This window comes from Dama dama, chromosome 7 (genome assembly GCF_033118175.1).
Source record: "Dama dama isolate Ldn47 chromosome 7, ASM3311817v1, whole genome shotgun sequence".
NCBI classification, from domain to species: Eukaryota; Metazoa; Chordata; class Mammalia; order Artiodactyla; family Cervidae; genus Dama; species Dama dama.
The window spans coordinates 52182072-52193202 of NC_083687.1; the positions used below are offsets into that span (position 1 = coordinate 52182072).

Consider the following 11131-nt stretch of genomic DNA (forward strand, 5'->3'; position numbering starts at 1 on the left):
GGACAGACCTCGGTGGTGGTGGGAGATGGTGCTCTGACGGGTTACCCAGAGTTGTTGAGGTGCGCTTGTCAGAAGCCAACTCTGTTTCTCCACTAGAACTGAAAGTCAGATCCTGTAATAAAGACTTTGAAAAAAGTCTCGCATCCTGGAAGCCTGGGTCCGCCCACCCTGACCCCCCTCCCTATTCCTGAGGCCTGGGCCCGCCCACCCTGACCCCCGCATCCCAGAGGCCTCGGTCAACCCACACTGAACCCCGCATCCCGGAGGCCTGCGTCTCTGCAGAACTGGAGCTCCCAGGGCGGTGGGCGGAACCTGGAAGTTGTAGCGGGGGCGGGGTTGGAGGCGGCCCTGCCCTTCGGGCCATGTTCCCTGGGCCCTCTGGACCAAAGCCACTCCGTGTCGGAGCTGTGAGCTTCTGGAGCTGAGGAGGCAGGCAGGTGAGCCCCTCCCCCGCGCGAGAGAGAGCTGAAGGGGAGCGCCGGCGGGGACTTGGGCTCAGTGCGAGTCTAGAAGGTGGGGACCCAGAAGCCGCTGCGCTGCCGCCTGGAGGCAGAAGGGTGACTGCCTGGTTGAAGGATGGGGAGCTGGGTAAGCAGAGCTTTCAGAGGTCACAGGGCCTCGGAGGGGCTGAAGGGGCTCTCCGGTCTGGCAGGAGGACGAGCCCTGTTGGTCAAGTGTGTTTGAGCCCCAGGGCGGGGCCAGGCAAGGGCCCGAGTGAAGGGTCAGGACTGCCTCTGTCTGCTGCGGTGGCGGGAACAGGTGGGGAGTGGGGACACTCCTGTTCTCAGGCTCCGAGCAGCAGCAGGGAGAATGTGGGCCAGACCAGACGCAGGGTCCGGGCCAGCCTGGCTGGAGAGCTTTAAGGAGACAGGAGGCGAGGCTTGGTGGTGGCTGTGGGAGGCTGGAGCGGGCCGGGAGGACACGGGGTCCTCTCAGGGCCTGAGGCCCGCCGTGGTGGGAGTGAGGGTCTCGCTACCAAGGAAGGATGGCAGCAGGTGGGCTGGGGGCTGATGGCCGTGCCATGCCTGGTTTCAGGTGGGCTGGGGGCACCCCGCCCACCTGCCAGACGCCCTCTGACCTCCCCTGCCTCTCCCACGGCCTCAGTGCTCGCCCAGGCTGCACCCCGTCACCCTGACTGTCCTCTCCTGAACCCCTGTTTTTAGTCCGTTCCTCTCCTGTGTCCCTCAGAACGTGGCTTCCAGTGTCAGGCTCGGTCTCCGCTGGAGGATGTTGATGGAAGAAAGGAGGGAACCTTCAAATCCCGGTTCTGGTGAGAAAACAAACTGCAAAATAAAAGCACAGTGTCTGGGCCCGACGCGCCGTGTCCGAGGGTCCCTGGGTGCCGGAGAGCGGAGGGCAGGCGCCCCGAGCTGGGTCGGGGCTCAGGGACACTTGCTGACCCTGAGGCCTGGCTCGGACGGAGCAGCCACTGTGGGTGGAAATTCCTCGCTTCACAGCCCAGTTCCTCCCGGATTCCAGCCTCTCTGGCTTCAGTTCAGCTTCTCAAACACTTCTCAGCTATCAGCTGGAAAATGGGGAGGCCTGGGCTGGTTCGTAACTGAACATCTCCCAGGGATTCCTCAGGAGTATGTGCAAGAATACACGAGGCCTTGTGGGGACCTGGCAGAGCGCCGACAAGGCTCTCACGTGGGGCCTCTCCCCTCCTCCTGTCTGGCCCTGTCCTCCCCCTTCTCAGTGGGAAAGGACTGGACTTCACTGCTCCCAGGAGCCCAGCAGTGTGTGTGTACGTTTGCTTGTGTGTGTGCGTGGCCCCGTCAGCCATTGCTGTTCATTCCCCGAGGCGCTCAGCCGCTTGACCTGCTGCCGGGACCACACGTAGTTAGTGCCCTTAACCTTGGACTTCCTATTGGGATGCAAAGCAGCCGAACACGGATGCTCCGTAGACTATTTTGCGTTCCACCCTGAAAGGACAGTGTCCTGTGTCAGGGGGACGGGATTCGCAGTTACTGAGGGCCTTTTCTCTCCAGTCTCAGACTCCAGGCCCGGTCTCATGGATGCGCTCTGTGAAGCAAATGGCACCTTCGCCCTCCGCCTCTTAAAGGCCCTGTGTGAAGACGACCCTTCAGGCAACGTGTTTTTTTCTCCCGTGAGCCTCTCCTCGGTCCTGGCCATGGTCCTCCTGGGAGCCAAAGGGGACACTGCTGCCCAGGTGGCCCAGGTGAGCCGGGAGAGGGGGCTCTTTGCCGTGTCCTGTCCGCTCACCCGGCTGCAGACCCCCTTCTCCAGGCCTGCCCGTGGGAGGGTGGGGTGGACGTGGGTGCAGACGCGTGCTGCCTCGGGAGCGACTGGGGCTGCCCAGATGCAGAGGGTGGAGCTGAGGTCTCCTTCACCGAGGTGTTTCTTGTGTGATCCTTCTCCAGTTAATATCCTGGACGTGACCATTAAACTTTTGTCTTAATAGTTTTATGTTTGCTTAGGAAATGGTAACGATTGCTTGAGATCTCAGTAGCCGAGCGCTGTCTCAGTTTGAGAGCACTGATGTTTGTACTAAAACTTACAGCTGTTCGTTGGTGAGAAGGGTAGGTTAATAGGTATTTCAAGTCAATGATACACCACCGTGCTTTCCAGCTGAGTCAGGGGATAAGTGGAAATGTGCCAAGAGGGTGCAAAGGCGTGGGCTTTTTACCTGCAGCGATGCTTAGGTGCTAGTTAGCCTAGACGAGCAGCGCCCCAGGAACACCCTCTTGAGTCTCTCCGGTCCCCAGGGACGCTTCTAGAGCAGACAGAGGAACGTGTGCAGGAGTCACCCAGAAGGCGGTGAGGTCCTGCCGTGCGCACGGGGCCTCCTCACTGCCGGGCGCCTTTGTGCTTCACTCTGCCTCTCCATTCCTCTGAGAACCCTTGATGGTAGCGATTACTCATCATAATAATTTCCCAGCTCATGTGTGAGGGGGTGAAGGTTGAGGTGTCGAGAGTGGTTCTTTATTCCTGATGAACTTCACTGTGTATTAGGCCGGCCCACGAGCCCTAGAGGAGCCTCGTGGGGGAGCCTCAGGTTGTCTGCTGTGACGTGGAGTGGTCCTGGCCTTCCTGTGCTGAGGTCACAGGCCCTCAGGGTGCGAACTCCGCCTGGCTGCCTGGCATGTCTCGGGAAGGGCTCCCGGCCTGTGGGCTGCGGGCTCTGGTCACCAGCAGACTCTGGAAGCGCGGTCTCTCCCACTGTCGTTGTTCCTACTCGTTTCTCCTTGGATTTTAACGCCTTTATCTGAGTCTTTCTATTTATTTATTTATTTTTTTTGGGTAAACTTTAGAGTTAAATTTTCCTCCATTTAGGCACACTTACGGTTTCCTTAGAATGCAAGATTTTAAAGCAGCTCCTTCTCTGAATTTTTCCAGTCTGTTCATTCCTACCTTGTTACTCATCTTTAAACAAGGGAAATCAACTGAGACAGAAAAGCCAACTCTTTTACCCATTTCTGTTTATATTCTCCTGTATCTTCCCCCTCCCCCGTGTCATCTTGCTTCTCTGCTGCTGCTGCTAAGTCACTTCAGTCATGTCTGACTCTGTGCGACCCCATCCCTGGGATTCTCCAGGCAAGAAACTGGAGTGGGTTGCCATTTCCTTCTCCAATGCATTAAAGTGAAAAGTGAAAGTGAAGTCACTCAGTCATGTCTGACTCTTCGAGACCCCATGGACTGCAGCCCACCAGGCTCCTCTGTCCATGGAATTTTCCAGGCAAGCGTACTGGAGTGGGGTGCCATTGCCTTCTCCATCTTGCTTCTCTAGTATGTACTAAATCCACACTTAAAAGTAGTGTCTTTTAGGAATATTTGCGAAGTATTTGATAAAAAATGTTGGTCACAAAACTCTTAGAAACTGAAGGGCAATATTGATTATTTTAAATTACTTATCTCGATAGGTGCTTTCCTTAAACACAGAGAAAGAATTTCACCAAGATTTCCAGCAGCTTCTTGCTGAGCTGAACAAGCCTGACGCTCAGTACTTGCTCACGACGGCCAACAGGATCTTTGGGGAGAAGACCTATGAATTTCTCTCTGTAAGTTCAGTCAACAGAACAGTACAAGTTGTGATCAAAATGTGGAGTGTGAGAGAAAGACCCCAGAGAACTGACACTTATGAACATGATTTCTAAAACTTGTAATTCCCTAACTGTACTTTGCATTAGTTGAAATTTGACTATTTCTAAAATGCATTTATCCATTATAATTATTCATAGCTGAGTTCTTACCTGTTTATAAATGCTGATCTTTTCATATCTAGCAGATTAGAAATGACCACCTTCAAGGGATTAATGATTACTTTAATGTAATATATATATTGTTCAGAATTTTGGAAACTCGCTGACCACTCTCCTCTCCAAAGACCTTTAAGGAATTGTGTCTTCGCTTCTACTACGCTGAGCTGGAGCAGCTCTCCTTTGCCGAAGCTGCAGAGCCGTCCAGGAAGCAGATCAACGCTTGGGTCTCAAAGAAGACTGAAGGTCAGCGCTCCCGGGTGCCTCCCCCACTTCCGCGCCTCCTGCTCCCCGCTCCCTGCTCCTCTGTTGTCCCTGGCCTTTCTGATGGTCAGCACCGTGCTGTCTGGGCCTCATGGACTACCTGAACCTTAATGGACTCACAGAGGTTTTGATCGGATGCTCGGGTGTTCAACAGCAGAGACTTCATTGTGTCCCTTCTCCCCGGAGCAGAGTGGCCGGCAGGAGCTGAAGCCCACAGGCTGGGCTCCCAGGTTAACAGCTGACAGAGAAGCATCGTCTCCCTCGGGCGTGTGTTCACGCGTCAGTGAATGCCGCACCTCTGTAGGAAGGAGCCCGGGGCCTCCTCTGAGCACAGTCTCTGTGGCCCTCCATCACAGCGGACTGACCCCCCTCCTGCCCCTTTCTTGTCTCCCACCTCCACTCCTGTCCTCAGATGTGAGGAACCTAGACCTGGCAGGCCCACTGCAGACCCGATCTCAGGCTGATGGTTCTGCAGACTGAAATCACTGCACCGGGGTGGGTGGAGCCTCATTCGCTCCTGTTCCCCAGGGTGTCCTGCTGTGGCCTCGGCCCCATGATGGCTGTTGATGTTGGACCCATGTAGGCCCCTCTGTACCAATTACACATGGTACCACTAAGAGCAATGCTGTTTCTGCTAATACATGAGACAGCAGAGAGCAGGAGGTTGTCTTTCCTTCAAGACTTAGCCTTCCTTGCCCAGTTTCTTCTTTGCCCTCTGGAGGGGTGAATTAGCAGGGGTGCTCTTAGTTCACTGAAAAGGCTTGACTTGATCTCCAGGGGACAAGGGAGTACCTTTCAGGTGCTACCTGACCTTCTCTGAGAACGTCTGGAGGATCAAGTAGTGAAACCTTTGCTAGCGGCTTCCAGAAGTTTATCCTCTCGCTGATGGTGTGCCCCTGAGCCATTCATGGTGGCCTCCTCTGACAAGTCCCCACGCAGTCCTGGAAGGTTGGCTCTGGATGTGACTTCTCCAGCCATAGCCTCTCCAGCCCACCCTTTGTTTCCTGTCTGTCTCCTCCCACCTGGAGCAGACTTCTCCCTGAGTGATGAAGTGGTTCATGTCACCCACTTTGCAGAGGTCCTGAAGCACCGTGATCATAAACGCCACCTATGTGTGTGGGTTCCATGCAGAACAACCCAAACTGGGCAAATCTGAACGAGGACTGCTAATCGGGATTTTCCAATGAGCCTTATCAAGGTTTTTTTTTTGTTTTTTTTTGTTTTTTTTTTTTTATCATGCTTTGTATTCTTTACTTCTCCCTAAGGTAAGATTCCAGAGTTGTTGCCTGCTAACTCCATCAATGCAGAGACCAGGCTGATTCTGGTTAACGCTGTCTACTTCAAAGGGAGGTGGAGTGAGAAATTCGACAAGGAGTACACCAGGGAGATGCCTTTTAGAATAAACCAGGTGGGGGAAACTCTCGAACATCCTGAGAATTTGGTGAAAAAATTGAACGGAAAAATTTAACTTTGTAAGAGCATAAATCATTGGTTAATAATAATTTGAAACTTCACACATTTCTGAATGAAATTTTAAACTCAGTGGTGAAGAACTGAAGGTATGAAAAACACTTGTTCCCTTCGGTCTTTTGCACTTTTTATTGTTCCTAGAGCCTTGATAGTTTCTCACAAAGCCACTCCTGTATGAGTGTGTTCACCCTACATTCAGCCTGAAAGCTTGAGGTTTTCTTTTAAGTCCAAATTGCTCAGACAGAAAGCAAAAAAAAAAAAAAAAAAAAAAGAGAGAGAGAGAGAGAGAAGAAATCCAAATTTAAACCCCCCACAGGTGTTAGGAAAGTGTGATCTGGGTATTACTATGATGGGAGTGGGGCATGGGGTGTAGTCTGCAGAGCAAAAGAATAAGAAAATGTATTTCTTTAATCAGTTATTTTTAAAATGAGAATAAATACAGACTTGATTTGCTATTAATCATTAATTCAGTAATCATAGCTTTCTAATAATAAAACTGACTTAGTCTTGACATTGAGGTATAATTTCAATTCAGATAGGCATTGAAATAGTTTGTTAACCACTCCCCAACCGCCAGCCCTTATAAAAACACCATTTTAATGCAATTCAGAAATTTATAGGCATAAAACCCTTTTCTTCGAATACAGTATACTGTAAATAATCAGCCTTCTAGTTGCAGAGCGGGAGGGGAGCACAACTAGTCATCCACAACTGGCATGGATTTTAGAAATTTGTTTTAATCTTTTTAATAGATGACTTGTGTCAACTTATAAAACTGAATTTAGTAAGGGTAGTATTTCAGTTAACTTCTGTGTACGTACAGCATTTCTGTATTTTAAAAAGTTATTTCCTCCAATTAAAGTTTCAGAATTGGTACAGTTGGATTTAAATGCATGGAGACCCATATGGTTTTTTATTTTTTTAACCGTGCAGCACAGCATGTGGGATCTTAGCTTCCTGAGCAGGAATTAAGCCTGCCACCCTGCAGTTTAACCTCGGGCCCCCAGTGAGGCCCCCGTGCGGCCCCTTACACTTGCTGTCACACTGCGTTCTGGGCCTGTCTACATTCTGGACTGCACTGCTGTGAAACTCTAAGGTTTCATGAAACTTTTTTCTAATTAAATAGCAGTAATTTTCATTGGATTCTGTTGTTTCATCAGATATACTTACTGGGCATCTTTTAGCTCTGAAAATCTGACTTCCTTTTCTGAGAACAGCAGAGCACCTCGTTTATTTTGCTGAATGAACCATCTTTCCCAGGCCAGCACCAGTGTGCTGACAATAGGTGCCTTGCGATGGGAACAGGGAGAAGCTGGTGGACAGTTTGTAGCACTAACCAGGGCACAGATACCCTTTCCATCGGGGGTTCTGCACACCCCGCCGTCCACCGCTTCTCCTGGAGACGGTGCTGCCTCCTCCGATGATCTGTGTCTGATTCCGGGTCATCTGTTTACTCCTGCAGAAAGAGCAGAGGCCGGTGCAGATGATGTTTCAGGACGGGGTGTTCAGACTTGCCCGCATCCAGGAGGTGCAGGCCCAGGTGCTGGAGCTGCCATACGCAGACGAGGAGCTGAGCATGCTGGTGCTGCTGCCCAACGACCACGTGCCTCTGAGCTCAGTGAGTGTCCTGCGCGTCCTTCCTGCCCGGCTGGCCCTCGAGCCCCTCCTCCTGCTCTGGGGCGTGCTAGCTCGGGTACCAGAGCACGAGATGGCACACCTGTCCTCCAGGTGACTCGGGGGAGGTGGGGGGCACCATCCCTCCGGGAGAGGAGACTCAGGGCTGCCTGACATTGCTGAATCCCAAAGTCGAATTCTGGCCTTTCAGGTGGAGAAACATCTCACTTGGGAGAAGTTCCTCGCCTGGACCCAGCCTCACTCCATGAAGAAGACCCAGGTGGAAGTCTTTCTCCCAAAGTTTAAGCTGGAGATGACCTACGACATGGTGTCGGTGCTCCAGGGCCTGGGGGTGCTTGAGGCCTTCCAGTCAGGCCGGGCTGACTTCTCGGCCATGTCTCCCAGCGAAGGCCTGTGTCTGTCCGCCTTAGCCCACAAGAGCGTGGTGGAGGTGGACGAGGAGGGCACGGAGGCCGCGGCCGCCTCCGCAATGTTGCAGGTCGACAGCTGCATGGTGAACCAGCCCCGGTTCTGTGCCGACCACCCCTTCCTGTTCTTCATCAGACACAACGGCTCCCGCAGCACTCTCTTCTGCGGCAGGTTCTCCTCCCCGTAGGGGCGCGCGCGCCGCGCCTGCCCGCCCTGCCCTCGCTGGGTCCCCCGGGGCCTGGGCAGCTCCGGGCCTCAGTGACCCGCCAGCACACCCGTGCTTCTCCCCCAGGCTGACTCCTGGACGGGGATCGAGAGCCAGTAGACCTCAGTGACTGTATGTGAGACGCAGCCTGAATCCCGTAGGATGGCAGGCACAGCGCTCCATGGGCCGCGGACTCCCTTCCCGCTCGCTCCTGCGGCGTTTCTTTCCGGTGGCACCGGGTTCTCTTCCGGGTCACCTGCTTGCCTTAGCCCGTTTCAGTGTTCAGCCAGGCCGTTAGCTGTCACAGCCGTTTGATAGGTCTCCTGGTGCTTGCGCTTTTTAGGGACGTTCCTTAGTGCGTGTTTATTTTTTTGGCTGTGTAGCACGTGGGATGCCAGTTTCCCGACCAGGACGGAACCCATGACCCCTGCGGTGGAAGCTTGGCTTCCTTTCCGTTGACCTGCCTGGGAATGCCCTCTTTAATGCACATCTTATCTTTCTTTGACATTCACTGCTCACCGTGGATGTTGCCAACCCTGCATCAGGCCCTGGGGAAGGAAGTGGGAGGGTGTGAACCTCTGAGTCCTGCCCCCATGGCAGAGGTAGGCAGCTTTGAGGACTACCAGGCTGGACTAGGTCCTGCCTCTAGGTGACCATGTGACCTCTGGGAGGATCGCACGTTTCTACATGTTACTGTATTTCTCCACCTCCAACTCTAACAGGAAAAATCACATTCAACCCTTAAAGCTCATTTCCAACGTCATCTTCTTTGAGAGTTGTTTCCTTTCTTGCATAACCAGAGGTACGTCTTTGTACCCTCACTGCCCCCTAGGAGATGGCACGTCTCTGACGGTAGCTGTTTGTATATTGCCTGTCTGTGTTTTCTGGCTTTAAGGCCCTTAGGGATGGGACTGTGTTTTACGCATTAGGGTGCCACTTAGGTTGCATGGATAAGCAATTTGATGATAAGCTCTGTGACTTAAAAAAAAAAGGTTAGAAATCAGTTTTTCTAATTGATAAATAATAAAAATGATTTATTAAAAAAACAATGTATTGTTTTTTTAAATAATTTTTTTATTGAGGTGAAATTTATAAAACCTAAAATTACCATTTTAAAGTGAATGACACACCGGTGTATAGTCTGTTAACACTGTTGTTCAACCACCACATTGATCTAGTTCCAAATATTTTTCATCACCCTGTATCCACTAAGCAGTTACTCCCCATTCCCTGCTTCTCCCAACCCATGGCAACCACCAGCCTGCTTTCTATCTCCATGGATTTACCTGTGCTGGCAATTTCACGTAAGCTGAATCATGCATGACCCTTTTTGTGCCTGGCCTCTTTCATCTCACATAATGTGTATTAAAAATCAGGGGCATCACTTTGCCAACAAAGGTCCGTATAGTCAAATCTATGGTTTTTCCAGTGGTCATGTACAGATGTGAGAGTTTGGACCATAAAGACTGGGTGCCAAAGAATTGATACTTTTTAACTATGATGTTGGAGAAGACTCTTCCGAGTCCCTTGGACTGCAAGGAGATCAAAACAGTACATCCTACAGAAAATCAGTCCTGAATATTCATTGGAAGGACTGATGTTGAAGCTGAAGCTCCAATACTTTGGCCATCTGATTTGAAGAGCTGAGTCATTGGTAAAGACCCTGATGCTGGGAAAGATTGAGGGCAGGAGGAGAAGGGGATGACAGAGGATGAGATGGTTGGTTGGCATCACCAACTTGACGGACATGACTTTGAGCAAGCTCCGGGAGATGGTGAAGGACAGGGAAGCCTGGTGTGCTGCAGTCCATGGGGTCGCAGAGTCAGACACAACTGAGTGACTGAACAACAAAATATGCTCAAGAATCATCCATGTTATAGCAGATGTCAGCATCTGACCGTTTGTATATGTCTTCTTTGGAGAAAAGTGTGTTCAAGTTCTTTCTTCATTTTTTCATTGGGCTGTTGGTCTTTTTTGTGATTGAATAATATTCTGCTGTATGCAAAGAACACATTTTGTTTGTCCAACCATCCATTGATGGACATTTGGTTTTGTTTCCACTCTTGGTTCATTGTGAGCAATCCTGCTATGAACATGCATATATATATATATATATATATTTATTTGAGTATTTGCTCTTCATTCTTTTGGGTACATTCCTAGGAGAAATTGCTGGGTCAGATGGTGATTTCATGTTTAACTCTTTGAGGAACTACCAGACTGCTTTCCACAGTGGCTGCTCTCTACTCCTGTGTGAGGGCTCCAGGTTCTTCACAGTCTTACCAAATGTCTGTTATTTCCTTTCTTTTAAAAGTATTATGGCCATCTCAGTGGGTGAGAAGTGATACCTCACTGTGGTTTTCATCTGCATTTCCCTAACGTCTAATAATGTTGAGTGCCTTTTTTTTTCCAACTTTCACATTTTTATAATTACAAAAACTAATAATACAATAATCATTTCCACACACAAAGATATGTGCTCTTCCTGTTGTGTAAACAAGATGCCTCAGTCTCCAACCCCAGGGCCGACTGATGGAGTTAACTGAAGGCTGTTCAGTCATGGAAGCAATTTGCCCAGAGCCAAACACATCCTCCCGGCCAGACCATGCCAGGGCTGTGTCTCTCACAGACAGTTCCCACCCCATTGGGAAGAAGCTCATCAAACTGTTCTTTAAACATCACAGCTGGGTGGAATCCTCATCCATTTAAATAAAACATTTTAAAACATCCTTTCACTATAATGTACAGATACAGAGCCCAAATAAATGATTTAAGGAAAATGTAATTCCTTTATGATTAAATAAGACATCATCTAGTTCAGTTCAGTTCAGTCACTCAGTCGTGTCTGACTCTTTGTGACCTCATGGACTGCAGCACACCAGGCTTCCCTGTCCATCACCAACTCCTGGAGTTTACTCAAACTCTTGTCCAT

At 50.6% G+C, this 11131-nt stretch overlaps 1 protein-coding gene across 2 annotated transcripts; it reads left to right on the forward strand.

Moving 5' to 3' along the window:
* Nucleotides 1–330: 330 nt before the first annotated feature.
* On the forward strand, nucleotides 331–10232 carry SERPINB9 (serpin family B member 9). Of its 2 annotated transcripts, none has more exons than XM_061147744.1 (8): nucleotides 331–437; nucleotides 1189–1270; nucleotides 1989–2179; nucleotides 3882–4019; nucleotides 4346–4463; nucleotides 5747–5889; nucleotides 7414–7569; nucleotides 7777–10232. In XM_061147744.1, exons 2-8 carry the CDS (start codon nucleotides 1228–1230, stop codon nucleotides 8179–8181), a joined length of 1194 nt encoding a protein of 397 aa, XP_061003727.1. In that variant the 5' UTR covers nucleotides 331–437; nucleotides 1189–1227; the 3' UTR covers nucleotides 8182–10232. The 2 variants fall into 2 exon arrangements, with proteins under 2 accessions (XP_061003727.1, XP_061003726.1); XM_061147743.1 differs by having other exon boundaries at nucleotides 345–588.
* Nucleotides 10233–11131: the final 899 nt, after the last annotated feature.

What these genes read in the sequence shown, in the direction of transcription:
- SERPINB9 (XM_061147743.1), top strand. An exon ending in ACCTTCAAATCCCGGTTCTG is followed by an intron (nt 1,271 to 1,988) that starts GTGAGAAAACAA and finishes TTTTCTCTCCAG; the next exon opens with TCTCAGACTCCAGGCCCGGT. An exon ending in CTGCTGCCCAGGTGGCCCAG is followed by an intron (nt 2,180 to 3,881) that starts GTGAGCCGGGAG and finishes TTATCTCGATAG; the next exon opens with GTGCTTTCCTTAAACACAGA.